The following is a 20,710-nucleotide window of genomic DNA, read 5'->3' on the forward strand; positions in this document are numbered from 1 at the left end:
AACACATTGGGCTTTGCTCTGTATCACAGGGCAAGCCACCTGAGAATGTCCATCTGACAGATAGTGCTTGAGTAGTATGTTATGCCAAGGTTTCACATACCAGTGTGCGTGGTTTACCAGTTGGGAATTTTGGGACCAGGGATGTGGGAGATCCAGCAGGCTCAGGCTCCATTTATGGCTTGGAGGTAAAGGGTGTGTTCTACACGTCACTGAAGGGTGTTTTGAGCTTATTTTTCAAGGAGGAGGGGATCCTGGAGGTCACAAAGGAGAGATTTTAGGTGGGAAGGAGAATAGTGAACAGATAACTTCAGGAGGCAATGAGCATGCCTTTCTACTTTTCATTTCCTCTATTTGTTTTCTTGGTTATTAGAAAAATTTTTTCCCAAGGCCCTGGTAGACAAAAGTGTGAGTGAACAAAGAGGGAAGTCATAGTAGGTGAGAGAGGAAAACATACATAGTCTGAGAATCTCAGAAGTGCTAGGATACCAGTGGAGATCAGTTGATTGCAAACCTTAGAAAAGTTAGCCAGAAACCAGTAATTAATCAATAAAGAAAATAAGTAAAAATGTAGTGATATAGATAGACTCTTTGCTGCAAAATGAGCAGGTGTAGTTGAATTAGATGTATTTTCTACTGAGTCTGGTGGGTGAGATAGACACAGACATTGCAACAGGGAATGCTCTGATGGTGAGACTAGGGTGTGGTACTTTCAGTAGCAATATGGAGGAGGGTATCTCTAACCCATCCTGGGGAAAGGCTCAGAGGAGATCTCCTGAAAGGGCTCATGGGAAGAACTTAATTTTCTATAGAAGTAGCAGTTAACCTGGCAGTGGATGAGAATCCTCTGGGTGTTGGGACCAGAGAGCAGGTAGTCATTTAGAACATGTAGGTCATCTAGTCTTGAGCTTGGGAACTACCTGAAGAAATGGACAGTTGGAGGCTACTCTGGTTGAGAAGAGCTAGAAAAGGGGGGCAAATAGAAATAGTTTCATAAATGGTTCAATTTATGCTATAATATTGATCACCTTAAAAAGCAGACACATTACTTTGTCAACAAAGGTCCGTCTAGTCAAGGCTATGGTTTTTCCAGTAGTCATCTATGGATGTGAGAGTTGGACTATAAAGAAAGCTGAGCACCAAAGAATTGGTGCTTTTGAACTATGGTGTTGGAGAAGACTCTTGAGAGTCCCTTAGACTGCAAGGAGATCCAACCAGTCTATCCTAAAGGAGATCAGTCCTGGGTGTTCATTGGAAGGACTGATGTTGAAGCTGAAACTCCAATACTTTGGCCACCTGATGCGAAGAGCTGACCCATTTGAAAAGACCCTGATGCTGGGAAAGATTGAGAGCAGGAGAAGGAGATGGCAGAGGATGAGATGGTTGGATGGCATTACTGACTCAATGGACACGGGTTTGGGTAGACTCCGGTAGTTGGTGATGGATAGGGAGGCCTGGCGTGCTGCAGTTCATGGGGTTGCAAAGAGTCGAACATGACTGAGCGACTGAACTGAACTGATTGATCACCTTAGCCTTCATGGAAGAGCAGCCACTTCCATTTCTCTATGAAATTATCAGTTTCTCTATATGCCATGTTTTTTGCATCTTGTTGAAGGAATTCTTTCTCATCTTGATTTCATAAAGGTGTTCTAGTATATCTTCCTATAAAATTCTTGTAATCTTCAGAATTAGATTTATGACTCGCTTTGAATTCTTTTTACGTATTGTATTATGTAGAGATCTTAATTTTTTTCTAAATGATTAATCGATAGTTCAAGGACTGTTTACTGTGTTGTCTGTTCTTTCTCCACAGATTTATAATGCTGTCTGTATAATATACCAAGTTGTTATGTATGTATATATTTATGTATCTGTTTTTAGATTTTCTGTTCTATTCCACTGGTTTATTTGTCTCTTCTATACTAGTATTACAGAGAAGGCAATGGCACCCCACTCCAGTACTCTTGCCTGGAAAATCCCATGGACGGAGGAGCCTGGTAGGCTACAGCCCATGGGGTCGCTAAGAGTCAGACACGACTGAGCGACTTCACTTTCCCTTTTCCCTTTCATGCACTGGAGAAGGAAATGGCAACCCACTCCAGTATTCCTGCCTGGAGAATACCAGGGACAGTGGAGCCTGGTGGGCTGCCGTCTGTGGGGTCGCACAGAGTCGGACACAACTGAAGCGACTAAGCAGCAGCAGCAGCATACTAGTATTACACTGTTAATTACTGTAATTTTATAATGTATCTGATATTTGATAGGGAAAGACCCTTTCCTTATTCCTCTCCCTCAAAAGTATGTTCTTTGCTGTTTACTTTTTCATATGAATTTTGAGATAAGGTTTATATGGTCTCTAAGAAACTGAAATTTTGATTCGAACTACATTTTAGTTATAGATTATAGAAACAGAAATGGCATGTTTACAACAAACAATGTAGTTTATCTCTCCTTTTATCTAGGTATTTTTAATGTCTTTGAAAAAAGTTTTATAATTTTCTCTGCAAGGGTCTCATACCTGTTTTGTTTCTTTGCACTGATAGTTTTTGTTGCTCTAGTTAATATTTTAAATTATATTTTGTAATTTGTTGTGACTAGAGTATGGGAATGCTTGTTTCTGGTGTATGGTTTTTAGATCCATTCCCCTTAGATCCATTCTCCTTACTAAACTTTCTCCAGGCCCAGTTGTTCATTTGCAAATTTTATTGAGTTTTTATATAACATTCATGTAAAACATACTTAAAAGTGTGTTTTATACATGAATTATATAGTTCAGTGAATCATTACAAAGTGTTTTTGGTTTGTTAATGTAATTTGTGAATAACTGCAATTGTCTTTCCCATTCAGTCCTTATACCTCTGTAAGTTGATGTCATTGTATATAAAGTAAAATAGAATTCTCCTGTGAAACAGTTTCTCTTGAGCATCTCTGAGGCCTCCTGCTCTAATGAGCTGTGTTTGATGTGTAAATACTGCAAAATTCATCAAAGAAAGGAAATTACCTTTATTTGGAAATTTTACAAGTACTTAATAAAAAAAAACCCTGTTGTTGTTTAGTCGCTAAGTCATGTCTGACTCTGCGACCCCATGGACTGTAGCCTGCCAGGCTATTCTGACCATGGCATTTCCCAGGCAAGAATACTGGAGTGAGTTGCCATTTCCTTCTCCAGGGTATTTTCTCAACCCAGGGATCGAACCACATCTCCCACACTGCAGGTAAATTCTATACCACTGAGCCACCAGGTGGTGGTATTTCAGTTAAGTGACTACTATCTGGGTGGTGCTAGTGGTAAAGAACCCGCCTGCCAATGCAGGAGATGTAAGAGACCTGGGTTCAATACTTGGGTCAGGAAGATCCCCTGGAGGGAGGGCATGGCAACCCACTCAAGTATTCTTACCTGGAGAATCCCATGAACAGAGAAGCCTGGCAGGCTACAGTCCATGGAGTTGTGGAGTCAGACACGACTGAAGCGACTTAGCACGCATGCACGTCCAGGATTTGGTCTTTAGCATTTGTGAAATGCTAAAATGAAACTTGGTGATAAACAAATACAAATTAATTTACTGAGACTAAGATAGATACAGAGAGAAAAGCACACACGTCTTACACTAATATTTTCTTTCTGATAGCCAGAACACTCGGGTCCTCTCTCTAGGGCATGTCATTTGGGGTATTTGGAAAGTCAAACTAAGAAAACATCATGTTGCTCATTATAAGCATGGAATTAAAGAAAGTAGAGTATCTTACAAACATGGAGTTTTTTGTGCAGCTGTGGTTTGTCTGAGAAATACATTTAGATGTTCTACCCTCTCTTCATCACATCCCAAGTAGTTTGAGAGGCAGCAAGATGTAGTGAAAAAATATTGGACTTTGTAGCCAGTAGATAGGGATTTGAACCCTAGCTCTTTGTGTACTGACCTTAGATGTTTCATTTTTCTCACTGGTGAAATAGAAATCATTACAAATATATCCTCTCATAGTATTTCTTACATAGTGAATCCAGTGGAATCATGGGTTTATGTTTGTTTACTCATGCCTATGGGTAGAGAAGAAACTGCCAATGATCCTCACCCAGTTTGTCAGAATGATCTTAGAAGTATTAATCTGTTTTTAAATAGAGAGATGGCAATTTCAACTTTATCACCGGATGTATTAATTTCCTATCACTGCTGTAAAAAATTATGGCACAGATAATAAACACAAATAAATTTAATAAACACAAATTTACTGTCTTGCAGTTCTGGAGATCAGCAGTCCTAAAATCAATGTATTATCAGAGTTGAGCTCCTGCCCAAGGCTCTAAGGGGAAATCCGTTTCCTTGCTTTTTCCAGCTTCTTAGAGGCTGCCAGCATTCCCTTGGTTCATGGTCTTTTTCTCCATCTTCAGATCTACCTGTATATCATCTTCATCTCTCTGACTCTGACTTTCTACTTTCATGTTCATAGCTCCTTCTCTGACTCTGATCCTCCTGCTTCCTTCTTACAAAGACTCTAGTAATTACATTGAGTCCACCAGGATAATTCAGGATAATCTCTTCATCTCAAGATCCTTAATCACAAATGCAAAGTTCCATTTGCTATGTAAGGTGACAAATTCACAGCATCAGGATGTGGACGTCTTAGGAATGCCATTATTCTGTCTACCATACCAGGTTAATGAATTACCAAGTAAGAATTACACATTTCTTTTGTGGGTTATTTTCATAGAACAAAACATCAATTTCTAAAGTTGTAGAAGTCTTATCCCTTTCTTTAAATAATACTTTTAAGGAAAGATTTGTATTAACAGAGAATAGAATTAGTTGGTAGAAGTTATGAATATTCATAAGTTTCCATATTGTAAAAGAGCACAAGATTGACATCTTATTAAAATTCTCAATTTAACATCTTTCAAATTTAGAATATTTGAAATAATTGTGAAGCAAAATGATTTCCACCCCTCCAAGGCTGTAGGGGAGTGAGTACAGAGCCCACATCTCTTTTTGAGTTTCCTTTTGTTGATTGTGAACATTTGCATTTGTAAAATTAGGTTCTGGAATTTCACTAGCTATTTTTAAAGAAGGGACTTCCCTGGTGGCTCAGAGGTTAAAGCGTCTGCCTCCAATGCGGGAGACCTGGGTTCGATCCCTGGGTCGGGAAGATCCCCTGGAGAAGGAAATGGCAAACCACTCCAGTATTCTTGCCTGGAGAATCCCATGGACGGAGGAGCCTGGCAGGCTACAGTCCATGGGGTCGCAAAGAGGCGGACACGACTGAACGACTTTCCTTTCCCTTTCCCTTTTTTAAAGAAAAAGCAGGTCTGGAGTCCAATTTTGCTTTTAGAAATGGAAAAAGATATGAAAAGGATTTTATTTATTATCAATGAAATTCTGTATTTTGTGTCTCATAAAGTAGTTGTTAAGATTTAGTGTGATCACTTTTACAAAGTTCTTATACCTGCTTGGTGAGTAAGAACAATTTGAGTCTCTTACAGTCTTCTGGGGCTTTCTAGGTGGTGCTAGTGGTAAAGAACCCACCTGCCAATACAGGAGTCGTAAAAGATGCAGGTTCAATCCCTGGGTCAGGAAGATCCCCTGGAGAGGGAAATAGCAACCTACTCCAGTGTTCTTGCCGGAAAATTACATGGACAAAGGAGCCTGGCAGGCCACAATCCATAGGGTTGCACAGAATGGGACATGAGTGAAGCGATTTAGTATGCACACATCTATACCTACATTCTTTTGTACTTTCTACCTTTTGACTTTTATTAATTTCCTCTGACTTGTCTTAAATTTTCACAAATTATTTTCCTAGTCTCCCGACTGAAGCTATTCCTTGAGCTTTTCATTTGGGGTATTGTATTTTTTTTTTAAGTTATATTAGGTTTAATTATGATATACTAGTTATAATTTCCTGTTGCTTGGAAATATCTTGAAGTTTGTTATTTATCTGTGAAAAATATTTATTTTATGGCTTGTGTTCACTAATTCCAGTGTTTGAAATCTTTTCTGTTATCAGCTGATCCTGCTGATTTGCTTCTTTGTTTAATTCAAGGTTCAAGGATCCCAGGGCAAGTCCTGTAGTTCAACTTGAGCTGCAAAATGACCTGCTTCCCATCTATCCAGCTGGTTGTAGGGAGGGTCTCCTGATAGTTTTCCTACTCTAAGTAGTTCTGGGCTTTAATCTGTTTCCTTTGCCTTTCAAGACAACTGAAATGGAAGTTAAATTTGTGGGGATTGCCCTCAGGGCAGAAATTGCCTCTGCTTATATTTACTTCTCTGCTGCTGCTGCTAAGTCGCTTCAGTGGTGTCCGACTCTGTGCGACCCCAGAGATGGCCGCCCACCAGGCTCCCCCATCCCTGGGATTCTCCAGGCAAGAGTACAGGAGTGGGTTGCCATTTCCTTCTCCAATGCATGAAAGTGAAATCGCTCAGTCGTGTCCTACTCCCAGCGACCCCATGGACTGCAGCCTACCAGGCTCCTCCATCCATGGGATTTTCCAGGCAAGAGGACTGGAGTGGGTTGCCGTTGCCTTCTCCAATTTACTTCTCTAGGTTCCCCTTTTCTCATGGTGTTGCTCTGTTTCCATATTTTTATTGCCATTTTTGTTGTTTTCAGGTAGTTGTTACTTCTTTTTTTACCAAGATTTTTTTCAGTTGTTTTATTATGAGAGTTTGTCCACACAAGCTGGGGGGCAATTACCAGAACTAGAAAATTTTCCTCGAACTCTTTCCTACCTTTTTGTTGAGATAAGATTTAGGCTCAGGATGTTTCATTACCTGTTGGGTTTTATTCTCTTCATTTCAGAAAGGAAAGATCGGTTGGCTGAATTAAAATGTACAACCTAAAAGTTGGGAGTTAAGTTTGATTCGGGAACCTTACTGAGGGAGGAGACAGGATATATAGGAGTTTTTTTTTTTTTTTTCCCTGGGAAAAAAATGTACTCAAACATCAAAATATTATTGCTAATCACAAAGATATATATCTATAGTTAATGATTTTAGTGTTTATGTTTGGAAAGAAGCAAGAGGCTGGGATCAATTTATTTCTTACATATGCATCTTATGACTATCTAGAACCAGTATCCCCAGCATAGAATGCTTCCTGTTTTTCTCTATAGTGAATTTCCTTCAGAACGAACCTCGTGGAGGGGGCAGGGGGCGGCTCCAGTGGCTGTTGACTTGATGGTGGGCAACATTTGTTATTTACTGGAATGGCAGCAACATTCTGTTTCCACACATCCAGTGCTGAAAAAAGTCAAGGTACTTGCCCAAGGTCCAATAGCAAGGAAGAAACAACATTGGGATTTTAGCCTTGCTCTATTTAACCCTGAAGCCTATGTGCTTAACCAGTTCAGTGCACTCTAACCTTTGGATTCCAGTGTTTTTTGTTTGTGGATTATGGAACAAATCCATGAAGAGTAAATGACATGTTTTTTTTTTATCGGGTTTTCATCGATCAAGGTCAGTACCCTCTCCCTGGCCCTTGGAAACACAGCCGTTTCTATGCCTCTTTCATAAGACCTTTGCCTGGTTCTGAAACCTCCTAAGTAAGAAACCCCCTTCCACTGCCCTCCCTATACCTTTCAGAACTGAATTCAGGGACATGAAGTACTCCAGTTCTAACCACAAAGTTTTGTTTCCTTTTCAGCTGCAGGATTTTCCACATCAAAAGACCAAAATAAATTCTCAGCTGAATTTGGAAAGAGCTGAGGACAAAGAAACCCAGAAAGAAATCCTCTTAGGTGAGCACAGAAAGGAAACTGAGGCAGGAAGGGGCTTGTGAACTTATACCTTTATTAGATAGTGTTAAGGTAGTTTTGGAATTTTGGTTGGTGAATGCCCACAGGCCCCTTGTCATGGTGGGAAAACACAGGTTAAGAGCCTGGCATGCTTGAATTGGCTGTCAGTTCCCCTACTTACTAATTCTAAAATACTGAAGTCAGTTCCCCTCTCTGACCATCAGTTTCTTCATCTGTACATTTGAAATAATAATATCTATCCCTCAAGATTTTCCCTGTGAAGTACAGTCTTTCAGTGAAGTGCTTGTGCTTTTGTTATCTTTATAGTTGCAACTGTAGGGGTGGGAAATTTTTCCTTCTTCCTTTCTAGGTTCTTTGACTGGTCTAATAATTGACATACAACAGATTAACAGGAGAAAAACTAATTTAATTTTTTAAATTAATTATTTTAATTGGAAGATGATTACTTTACATATTGTGATGTTTTTGCCATATATCAACATGAATCAGCCATGGGTACACATGTGTTCCCCCATCCTGAATCCCCCTCCTACCTTCCCCCCAACCCAGAGCACCAGCTTTGAGTGCCCTGCTTCATGCATCGAACTTGCACTGGTCATGTATTTTACATATGGTGATGTACACGCTTCAATGCTATTTTCCCAAATCAGAAAAGCTAATTTAATTTTGTATGTACAGAAGTCCTACAAAAATGTGAAACTCAAGTGACCAGAGCAGAGCTGTTATACCTTTTAGACAAAACAAAATAAAACCCAGTAAATTTTTGAAGTATCAACAAGGCACAGAGGGTTTGGGGCTAGAAGTAATCAATAGTAAAGAATTACTAAGGTTTTTTGTCCAGCCTTCTTGGGCTCTAAATTACCTGTCTCTGGTGATAAGGATGCTTTCTACCCTTCTGGTACAGAGAAGATATCTTTCCCTTGAGAAACTTTTCTCCTGGTTTCAGGGAGACAAAGGAGGTCCAGAGTATCCTTGTACCAGCTGTTTCTCAAGTACCTTTAATTCAAAATAATCAGTATGCCAACATGGCATATTTTGGGGTGACATTCTGAACCCCTATACCACTCTCAAACTCTCCGTCTGGTGGGTGCCATAAGACCAGGCAAAGGATAATCTTTTCCTGTTTTCTTTGTGGCTACCATTTTGTTAGCATGCCCAGTTACTTCTTACTTCTCTATTGCTTCCCCTTTTTCAGTACCCTGAAAATGAATCTCTTGCTGTCTCCCTTCTTCCAAATCCTTGCTTTTCTCTCTTAGCACCTCCTTTGTTCAGGTCATCTTCTGATTTCTCTACTCAGTTGAATCTCCTTCACTACCCTCCAAACAAACCAGTCATCCTGACATTACTTTGCTTCTCCAAGCCTTCCGGAGTTGAGAGGCAGCCAAAAATGAGACAAAGCCAAGAAGTTCCTGGGTCTTACTTTTCTGACCAATTTTCTTTCTACCTCATTTTGGCAGCTTCATCAAGTAAAAGCTATATGATTTTTTTCTATTCTTTTTTAATTGTTTGCTTATGGATATCTTTACCTTTTTTAGCATATTTTGTATTATTAAGGTAGAAATATGCTCATCATGAGGATTTTTGGAGACTAATAAAACTTTATAAGAAAGGAAATAAACTTATTCGTTTCATTACCCAGCTATAAATCCTATTAATTAATTGATACATTTTATTTCAGTATATACAGTTTTGTATCCTGCTATATTAGTTTGCCAGTACTGCCGTAACAAAATACAAGGTGTTGATAGGGTTGGTTTCTTCTCAGTCCTCTATCCTTGGCTTGTAGATAGCTATCTTTTCCTCTGTGTCATGTCTTTACATGTTCTTCGCGCTATGTGTCTCTGTGTTCTAACTTCTTGTAAGGACACCAGTCATATTGGATAAAGCCCTACCCTAATGACCTCATTTTAACTAAATTACCTCTTTAAAGGTCCTATATCCAGATAGTCACATTCTGAGGTATTGGAGGTTAGGACTTCAACATAAGAATTTTGAAGGGATGCAATCAGCTCATGGTTTCTCCTCTAAAACCTGCTTTCTTTAAAAATTACCTCATGAGAATCTCCCTTGTCAGTAACAATTTTTGGCAACATTTTTGATGTGTGCATAATATCTCATCAGAAGAGTATACTGCAATTTGTTGAGTATACTGCAGTTTCCATGTTGTTGGATATTTTGTGTTTCCATTTTTTTTCACTAATATTAATGCTTCTATGAGTCATTTTGTACATGAATTTTTATTTGCATATCTGACCATTCTGTTGGATAGATTTTCTAAAGAGTGACTCAAAAGGTACAACTATTTTCTGACTCATAATTACACACTGGGAAGTTGTTTTCTAGAAATTGGTACCAGTTTACATTCTTACCAGCAAAGACAACAGTCAAACATGCACTCATATAAACTGTTTGGTGAGAATGAATGAGAAACAGTTAACCTCACATTGTTGTTTCAATTTACAGTTATTGATGACTAATAAGGTGAAATATTTCATGTGTTTATTATCTGTTTCTATTTCCTTTTTGTGAATGGTTTACACATATTTTTTACCCATTTCTGTTTGAGGATCTATTGTTTATGACTAAGAGTACGATCTACTTGAAAGAGGGAAATTTCAGAAAAAGCCAAATTTCAGAGAATATTATGGATCCAGAATCCAAGACCAATTGGTCAGAGTCTCTTTTGTGGAGAAGACTAGCATGTAATGACATAGGCTTCAAGAAAGCTTGGCAGGCGTTAAAAAGAATAAATTCGAATCAGTTCTAATGAGGTGGATGAAACTGGAGCCCATTATACAGAGTGAAGTAAGCCAGAAAGAAAAACACCAATACAGTATACTAACACACATATATGGTATTTAGTTAATTGGTAAAGATAATCCTGTATGCGAGACATCAAAAGAGACACAGACATATAGAACAGTATTATGGACTCTGTGGGAGAGGGCGAGGGCGGGATGATATGGGAGAATAGCATTGAAGCATGTAAATTATCATATGTGAAACGAATGGCCAGTCCAGGTTCGATACATGATACAGGGCACTCGGGGCTGGTGCACCAGGATGACCTGGAGGGATGGGATGGGGAGGGAGGTGGAGAGGGGTTCTGGAAGGGGAACACATGTACACCCATGGTGGATTCATGTCCATGTATGGAAAAACCAATACAATATTGTAAAGTTAAAAAATAGATAAATAAACTAATTTAAAAAAAAAAAAAGCTTGGCAGGAAAGAATCTAACATGTTCCCTTTTCCAGGGAGGTCTGTTGCAGGCACAACACTGCCTGCCACTTATACAGATAGTCCTACTGAATAGAAAGGCTGAGAGTGTGATGGCTGAGAATAGGCTGAGCCGAATGTCTGCTATATGAGGAAAACCTCTAGAAGAAAGAGCATAGAGTTACAGTTCCTAGGACTATCACTCTGCAAAATTTTTAGAATGTGTGAGACACTGGGAAATTTTTGATGCACGGAAATCCTACATGTATGATTTGTGTCTAAAAGCTTTTTGATGTTGTTAGTGTTCATGTTTGATGCCTCAGAATACTCTAGTATAGAGAAATCCTATGAAGGTAATGAATATAAAGTAATTTTTAGTCATTAAGGTTGGTTTTATTTGACATCAGAGGATTCACTCCTGAGAACTTATTCATTCATGTGACCGTGGGAAGGCCTTCAGGCATAGCTCAATTCTCTTTCAACACCAGAAATTTCATAGGGTGGGGAAACATTCCCAATGTGAAAGAAATTGCAGTGAATAATCAAGCTTTTTCCAGCATATGAAGAAGCATAGTGAAGAGAAACCCTGTGAATGTATTAACTGGAAAAGACTTTAGCACAAGCTCAGAGATTTTCTTTTTCTTTTTTTTAATTAGTTTATCTATTTTTTAACTTTACAATATTGTATTGGTTTTGCCATACATTGACATGAATCCACCATGGGTGTACATGTGTTCCTCTTCCAGAACCCTCTCCCACCTCCCTCCCCATCCCATCCCTCCAGGTCATCTTGGTGCACCAGCCCTGAGCACCCTGTATCATGCATCGAACCTGGACTGGTGATTCATTTCACATATGATAATTTACATGTTTCAATGCCATTCTCCCATATAATCCCACCCTCGCCCTCTCCCATAGAGTCCATAATACTGTTCTATATGTCTGTGTCTCTTTTGCTGTCTCGCATACAGGGTTATCTTTACCAATTTACTAAATTCCATGTATGTGTGTTAGTATACTGTATTGGTGTTTTTCTTTCTGGCTTACTTCACTCTGTATAATGGGCTGCAGTTTCATCCACCTCATTAGAACTAATTTTAATGTATTCTTTTTAATGGCTGAATAATATTCCATTGTGTATATGTACCACAGCTTCCTTATCCATTCGTCTGCTGACGGACATCTAGGCTGCTTCCATATCCTGGCTATTATAAACAGTGCTTTGATGAACATTGGGGTACACATGTCTCTTTCAATTCTGGTTTCCTCAGGGTGTATGCCCAGCAGTGGGATTGCTGGGTCACATGGCAGTTCTATTTCCATTATTTTGAGGAATCTCCACACTGTTCTCCGTAGTGGCTGTACTAGTTTGCATTCCCACCAACATTGTAAGATGGTTCCCTTTTTTCCATACCCTCTCCAGCATTTATTGCTTGTAGACTTTTGGATAGCAGCCATTCTGACTGGAGTGAAATGGTACCTCATTGTGGTTTTGATTTGCATTTCTCTGATAATGAGTGATCTTGAGCATCTTTTCATGTGTTTGTTAGCCATCTGTATGTCTTCTTTGGAGAAGGGTCTGTTTAGTTCTTTGGCCCACTTTTTGATTGGGTCGCTTATTTTTCTGGAATTGAGCTGCAGGAGTTGCTTGTATATTTTTGAGATTAATTGTTTGTCTGTTGCTTCATTTGCTATTATTTTCTCCCATTCTGAAGGCTGTCTTTCCACCTTGCTTATAGTTTCCTTTGTTGTGCAGAAGCTTTTAATTTTAATTAGATCCCATTTGTTTATTTTTGCTTTTATTTCCAATATTCTGGGAGGTGGGTCATAGAGGATCCTGCTGTGGTTTATCTCAGAGAGTGTTTTGCTTATGTTTTCCTCTAGGAGTTTTATAGTTTCTGGTCTTAACATTTAGATCTTTAATCCATTTTGAGTTTATTTTTGTGTATGGTGTTAGAAAGTGTTCTAGTTTCATTCTTTTACAAGTGGTTGACCAGTTTTCCCAGCACCACTTGTTAAAGAGACTGTCTTTTCTCCATTGTATATTCTTGCCTCCTTTGTCAAAGATAAGGTGTCCATAGGTGAGCGGATTTATCTCTGGGCTTTCTATTTTGTTCCATTGATCTATATTTCTGTCCTTGTGCCAGTACCATACTGTCACTGTGGCTTTGTAGTAGAGCCTGAAGTCAGGCAGGTTGATTCCTCCAGTTCCATTCTTCTTTCTCAAGATTGCTTTGGCTATTGGAGGTTTTTTGTATTTCCATACAAATTGTGAAATTATTTGTTCTAGTTCTCTGAAAAATACCGTTGGTAGCTTGATAGGGATTGCATTGAATCTATAGATTGCCTTGGGGAGTATACTCATCTTCACTATATTGATTCTTCTAATCCATGAACACGATATATTTCTCCATCTATTTGTGTCCTCTTTGATTTCTTTCACCAGTGTTTTATAGTTTTCTATATATAAGTCTTTTGTTTCTTTAGGTAGATATATTCCTAAGTATTTTATTCTTTTCGTTGCGATGGTGAATGGAATTGTTTCCTTAATTTCTCTTTCTGTTTTCTCATTGTTAGTGTATAGGAATGCAAGGGATTTCTGTGTGTTAATTTTATATCCTGCAACTTTACTATATTCATTGATTAGCTCTAGTAATTTTCTGGTGGGGTCTTTAGGGTTTTTGATGTAGAGGATCATGTCATCTGCAAACAGTGAGAGTTTTACTTCTTCTTTTCCAATCTGGATTCCTTTTATTTCTTTTTCTGTTCTGATTGCTGTGGCCAAAACTTCCAAAACTATGTTGAATAGTAGTGGTGAGAGTGGGCACCCTTGTCTTGTTCCTGACTTTAGGGGAAATGCTTTCAATTTTTCACCATTGAGGATAATGTTTGCTGTGGGTTTGTCATATATAGCTTTTATTATGTGGAGGTATGTTCCTTCTATGCCTGCTTTCTGGAGAGTTTTTATCATAAATGGATGTTGAATTTTGTCAAAGGCTTTCTCTGCATCTATTGAAATAATCATATGGTTTTTATCTTTCAATTTGTTGATGTGGTGTATTACATTGATTTGCGGATATTGAAGAATTCTTGCATCCCTGGGATAAAGCCCACTTGGTCATGATGTATGATCTTTTTAATATGTTGTTGGATTCTGTTTGCTAGGATTTCGTTAAGGATTTTTGCATCTATGTTCATCAGTGATATTGGCCTGCAGTTTTCTTTTTTTTGTGGCATCTTTGTCAGGTTTTGGTATTAGGGTGATGGTGGCCTCATAGAATGAGTTTGGAAGTTTACCTTCCTCTGCAATTTTCTGGAAGAGTTTGAGTCGGATAGGTGTTAGCTCTCTCTAAATTTTTGGTAGAATTCAGCTGTGAAGCCATCTGGTCCTGGGCTTTTGTTTGCTTGAAGATTTCTGATTACAGTTTCAATTTCAGTGCTTGTGATGGGTCTGCTGAGATTTTCTATTTCTTCCTGGTTCAGTTTTGGGAAGTCGTACTTTTCTAAGAATTTATCCATTTCTTCCAAGTTGTCCATTTTATTTGCATATAGTTGCTGATAATAGTCTCTTATGATCCTTTGTGTTTCTGTGTTGTCTGTTGTGATCTCTCTGTTTTCATTTCTAATTTTGTTGATTTGATTCTTCTCCCTTTGTTTCTTAATGAGTCTGGCTAATGGCTTGTCAATTTTATTTATCTTCTCAAAGAACCAGCTTTTGGCTTTGTTAATTTTTGCTATGGTCTCTTTTGTTTCTTTTGCATTTATTTCTGCCCTAATTTTTAAGATCTCTTCCTTCTACTAACCCTGGGATTCTTCATTTCTTCCTTTTCTAGTTGCTTTAGGTGCAGAGTTAGGTTATTTATTTGGCTTTTTCCTTGTTTCTTGAGGTGAGCCTGTATTGCTATGAATCTTCCCCTTAGCACTGCTTTTTCCGTGTCCCATAGGTTTTGGGTTGTTGTGTTTTCATTTTCTTTCGTTTCTATGCATATTTTGATTTCTTCTGTGCTTTGTTGGTTATTCAGCAGCGTTTTGTTCAGCCTGCATATGTTGAAGTTTTTAATAGTTCTTCTCCTGTAATTGACATCTAATCTTACTGCATTGTGGTCAGAAAAGATGCTTCCAATGATTTCAGTTTTTTTGAATTTACCAAGACTAGATTTATGGCCCAGGATGTGATCTATTCTGGAGAAGGTTCCGTGCGTGCTTGAGAAAAAAGGTGACATTCATTGTTTTGGGGTAAAATATCCTATAGATATCAATTAGCTCTAACTAGTCTATTGTATCATTTAAAGTTTGTGTTTCCTTGTTAATTTTCTGTTTAGTTGATCTGTCCATAGGTGTGAGTGCGGTATTAACGTCTCCCACTATTATTGTGTTATTGTTAATTTCCCCTTTCATACTTGTTAGCATTTGCCTTACATATTGTGGTGCTCCTATGTTGGATGCATATATATTTATAATTGTTTTATCTTCTTCTTGGATTGATCCTTTGATCATTATGTAGTGTCCATCTTTGTCTCTTTTCACAGCCTTTGTTTTTTTTTTTTTTTATAAATTTATTTATTTTATTTGGGGGCTAATTACTTTACAATATTGTAATAGTTTTTGCCATACATTGACATGAATCAGCCATGGGTTTACATGTGTTCCCCTTCCTGGACCCCCCACCCACCTCCCTCCCCATCCCACCCCTCTGGGTCATCCCATTACCCCGGCCCTGAGCCCCTGTCCCATGCATCGAACATGGAATGGTGTTCTGTTTCACATATGATAATATACATGTTTCAATGCTATTCTCCCAGAACGTCCCACCCTCACCTTCTCCCTCAGAGTCCACAAAATTGTTCTATGCATCTGTGTCTCTTATTCTGTCTCGCATATAGGGTTATCGTTACCATCTTTCAAATTCCATATATATGCATTAGTATACTGTATTGTTGTTTTTCTTTCTGGCTTACTTCACTCTGTATAATGGGCTCCAGTTTCATCCATCTCAGTAGAACCGATTGAAATGTATTTTTTTTAATGGCTGAGTAATATTCCATTGTGTATATGTACCACAGCTTCCTTATCCATTCGTCTGCTGATGGACATCTAGGTTGCTTCCATGTCCTGGCTATTGTAAACAGTGCTGCGATGAACATTGGGGTACACGCGTCTCTTTCAATTCTGGTTTCCTCGGTGTATATGCCCAGCAGTACTCTCCGACATAAATCACAGCAGGATCCTCCATGACCCACCTCCCAGAATATTGGAAATAAAAGCAAAAATAAACAAATGGGACCTAATTAAAATTAAAAGCTTCTGCACAACAAAGGAAACTATCAGCAAGGTGAAAAGACAGCCTTCAGAATGGGAGAAAATAATAGCAAACGAAGCAACAGACAAACAATTAATCTCAAAAATATACAAGCAACTTCTGCAGCTGAATTCCAGAAAAATAAACGACCCAATCAAAAAATGGGCCAAAGAACTAAACAGACATTTCTCCAAAGAAGAAACACAGATGGCTAACAAACACATGAAAAGATGCTCAACATCACTCATTATTAGAGAAATGCAAATCAAAACCACAATGAGGTATCATTTCACACCAGTCAGAATGGCTGCGATCCAAAAGTCTACAAGCAATAAATGCTGGAGAGGGTGTGGAGAAAAGGGAACCCTCTTACACTGTTGGTGGGAATGCAAACTAGTACAGCCACTATGGAGAACAGTGTGGAGATTCCTTAAAAAACTGGGAGTAGAACTGCCATATGACACAGCCTTTGTTTTAAAATCTATTTTATCTGATATGAGTATTGCCACTCCTGCTTTCTTTTGGTCTCTATTTGCATGAAATATCTTTTTCCAGCCCTTCCCTTTCAGTCTGTATGTTTCCCTTGTTTCGAGGTGGGTCTCTTTTAGACAACATATATAGTGGTCTTGTTTTTGTATCCATTCAGCCAGTCTTTGTCTTTTGGTTGGGGCATTCAACCCATTTACATTTAAGGTAATTATTGATAAGTATGATCCTGTTGCCATTTACTTTATCGTTTTGGGTTCGAGATTTTGCACCCTTTCTGTGTTTCCTATCTAGAGAAGATCCTTTAACATTTGTTGGAGAGCTGTTTTGGTGGTGCTGAATTCTCTGAGCTCTTGCTTGTCTGTAAAGCTTTTGATTTCTCCTTCATATTTGAATGAGATCTTTGCTGGATACAGTAATCTGGGCTGTAGATTATTTTCTTTCATCACTTTAAGTATGTCCTGCCATTCCCTTCTGGCCTGAAGAGTTTCTGTTGAAAGATCAGCCGTTATCCTTATGGGAATCCCCTTGTGTGTTATTTGTTGTTTTTCCCTTGCTGCTTTTAATATTTGTTCTTTGTGTTTGATCTTTGTTAATTTGATTACTATGTGTCTTGGGGTGTTTCGCCTTGGGTTTATCCTGTTTGGGTCTCTCTGGGTTTCTTGGACTTGAGTAATTATTTCCTTCCCCACTTTAGGGAAGTTTTCAACTATTATCTCCTCGAGTATTTTCTCATGGTTTTTCTTTTTGTCTTTTTCTTCTGGGACTCCTATGATTCGAATGTTTGTGCATTTAACATTGCCCCAGAGGTCTCTGTGGTTGTTCTCATTTCTTTTGATTCTTTTTTCTTTTTGCCTCTCTGCTTCACTTATTTCTATCATTCTATCTTCTACCTCACTTATCCTATCTTCTGCCTCCGTTATTCTACTGTTTGTTCCCTCCAGAGTGTTTTTTATCTCATTTAGTGCATTATTCATTATATATTGACTCTTTTTTTATTTTTTCTAAGTCCTTGTTAAACCTTTCTTGCATCTTCTCTATCCTTGTCTCCAGGCTATTTTTCTGTAACTCCAATTTGTTTTCCAGATTTTGGATCATTTTCACTATCATTATTCAGAATTCTTTATCAGGTAGATTCCTTATCTCTTCCTCTTTTGTTTGATTTGGAGGGCATTTATCCTGTTCCTTTACTTGCTGGGTATTTCTCTGCCTTTTCATCTTGTTTATATTGCTGTGTTTGGGGTGGCCTTTCTGTTTTCTTGCAGTTCGTGGTTCCTCTTTATTGTGGAGGTTCCTCACTGTGGGTGGGGTTAGACGGGTGGCTTGTCAAGGTTTCCGGGTTGGAGAAGCCTGTGTCGGTGTTCTGGTGGGTGGAGCTGGATTTCTTCTCTCTGCAGTGCAATGAAGTGTCCATTAATGAGTTTTGAGATGTCAGTGGGTTTTGTGTGACTTTGAGCAGCCTGTATATTGAAGCTCAGGGCTATGTTCCTGTGTTGCTGGAGAATTTGTGTGGTATATCTTACTCTGGAACTTGTTGGCCCTTGGGTGGTGCTTGGTTTCAGTGTAGGTATGGAGGCGTTTGATGAGCTCCTATCGGTTAATGCTTCCTGGATTCAGGAGTTCTCTGGTGTTCTCAAGATTTGGACTTAAGTCTCCTGTCTCTGGTTTTCAGTCTTATTCTTACAGTAGCCTCAAGACTTTTCCATCTATACAGCACCAATGATAAAACATCTAGGTTAATGATGAAAAGTTTCTCCCCAGTGAGGGACACCCGGAGAGGTTCACAGAGTTACATGGGGAAGAGAAGAGTGAGGAGGGAGATAGAGGTGACCAGGAGGAGAAGAGGGGAATCAAAAGGGGAGAGAGCAAGCTAGCTAGTAATCACTTCCATATGTGCTCTCCATAGTCTGGATCTCTCAGAGATGTTCACGGAGTTACTCAGGGAAAAAAAGAGGGAGGAAGGAGACAGAGGTGGCCAGGAGGAGTAAAGGGGGAATCGAAAGGGGAGAGACAAATCCAGCCAGTAATCAGTTCTCTAAGTGTTCTCCACAGCCCAGAACACACAAAGTAATTCACAGAGTTGGGTTGAGAAGAAAACGGGGAGTGGGGAGATGGAGGCGACCTGGTGGAGAAGAAGGAGAGTTAAAAGGGGGAGAGAGCAATCAAGCCAGTGATCTCACTCCCAAGTAAAAATGGGCGCTGAGGATTGGGTTCCTGAAAGATACAAAGTTGATAACAAATACTAAAAAGCAAAGATTAAAAATCTAGAGTAGAGGTTAGATTCTCAAAAATACAATATTAAAGCAAGAGAAAAAAAAAGGAAAGAAAAGAAAAAAAATGGAAAAAAAAAAAACCCACCAGAGTCACAAAAATTATAAATATATATATATATAAATATATATATATATATATATATGAAGTTTGCTTTAAAAATAGGGTCTTTTTTTTGCAAGGTAATAGTAGGTTATTAAAATGAAAATTGAAGGAGTAATAGGGAACTTAAAAATAAAATAAGAAAATAAAATAAAAAATGATAATAAAAAGTTTTTAAAATTTAAAAAATGATGATAGTAAAATATATCTAGGACTTTCTCTGGAGCTGTTATGGACAGTGTGGGGTCAGTTCATTTTCAGATAGTTCCTTGGTCCAGCTTGTACTTCTCAAGGTCTATAGGCCCCTTCCTATGTAGTCGGTGCTAACTACGGGGTTTTTATCTATTGCACCTGTCACTTCCAAAGCGGTTCCCTCTGTTTCTTTTAGCTTCTTCTGTTTGCTGGTCTCTTCAGTGTCTAATTTCTGCCCTGACATAAGGGGGGCAGTGGTGATCACTTTTTTTTAGTCTCACTTGTTTAGTCGTGCTGTGGGGAGGGAGGAAAACTGCAAACAATCTCACTGGCATGTACTCACAATGTTTCAGCCACTCTGGGTTTGCCCTGCTCACAGCATTTGTGTTTTCCCAGTCTACACTCCTCAGGCTCTAGGTTGCACTGCTGGGCACTGTCTGAAGCAGGCCCCTGGGGTTGCCTGTACTGCCCAGGTTTAAGGCGCTCAAGTTCAGGTTCCTGGGTACTTCACAAAGGCACAGACTTGGCTGAGCCTGGGTTGTGTGCCCTTCCCAGGTCCGAGCAGCTCAGGTGACCAGGTTTTTGGCTAGCGTGGTTGGGTGCTGCACCTTTTTCCCTTCCCCCATTCCAGCTGCTCGGTTTTCTGGGTGTACAATGGATGCAGCTTCCCAGGTGTGCCGTGTGTCTCCCCTGGGGAGCTGATCCCTGGCTGCAACCCTCTCGGCAGGTGTCGACCCTCCAGAGTCCCAAGAAGTCCTGGTTAGCAATGAGGTCTGCTTGCAGTTTGGTATAGGGTGCCTTTCTGGGGCCGCGATTCGGGCCTTCTGGCTCTGGCTGCCCTTGCCTGCCTGTCTCCTGTGGGGGATGGGCCAGTCTGCAGCTTTCTTGATCTGCTTAGTCCTTCGTTCTGTGAGCGGGCCTGGCGGTGTCTTATGTTAAGACTTTTAGCGGGAAAGCTATCCCACGGTCTAGGTTGCTGTCTCAAGCTAGTTCCCTCAGATTGTCTTCGGGGTGTTCAGGCCCAGTCCTTACCCAAAGCAATGCAGCCCACCCATCCCTGGCCAGCCCCTGCTTGCTAGTTGGGGATGCGTGTGTCTGGGCTGCGGTTCTGCTGGGAGTTGCTGTTAGGTACGTAAACCATGGGTTTTAATTATTTATTTATTTTTCCTCCCAGTTATTTTGCCCTCTGAGATTCCAAGGCTCACCACAGACCCACCAGAGAGAGTGTTTCCTGGTGTTTAGAAACCTCTCTTTTTTAAGACTCCCTTCCCGGGACGGATCTCCATCCCTACCTCTTTTGTCTCTCTTTTTATCTTTTATATTTTGTCCTACCTCCTTTCGAAGACTATGGGCTGCCTTTCTGGGTGCCTGATATCCTCTGCCAGCATTCAGAAGTTGTTTT

General features: G+C 39.4%; 1 protein-coding gene across 4 annotated transcripts in view; it reads left to right on the forward strand.

Annotated features, from left to right (window-relative positions):
* MAGED1 (MAGE family member D1) overlaps positions 1 to 20,710 on the forward strand; it is a 101,079-nt gene that overhangs the window by 32,184 nt on the left and 48,185 nt on the right. The window contains exons 1-2 of one of the 4 annotated variants that reach the window (XM_081565404.1): positions 7,327 to 7,439; positions 7,627 to 7,720. The exons of the other annotated variants lie outside the window; for them this stretch is intronic. Coding sequence (XP_081421530.1) covers positions 7,401 to 7,439; positions 7,627 to 7,720 — 133 coding nt within the window. The 5' untranslated portion in view covers positions 7,327 to 7,400. Of the gene's footprint in view, positions 1 to 7,326; positions 7,440 to 7,626; positions 7,721 to 20,710 lie in introns of those variants that run through there. 4 annotated transcript variants of the gene reach the window in all.

This window comes from Giraffa tippelskirchi, chromosome X (assembly GCF_054371585.1).
Source record: "Giraffa tippelskirchi isolate mGirTip1 chromosome X, T2T-mGirTip1v1.2.pri, whole genome shotgun sequence".
In the NCBI taxonomy this organism is placed as follows: Eukaryota; Metazoa; Chordata; class Mammalia; order Artiodactyla; family Giraffidae; genus Giraffa; species Giraffa tippelskirchi.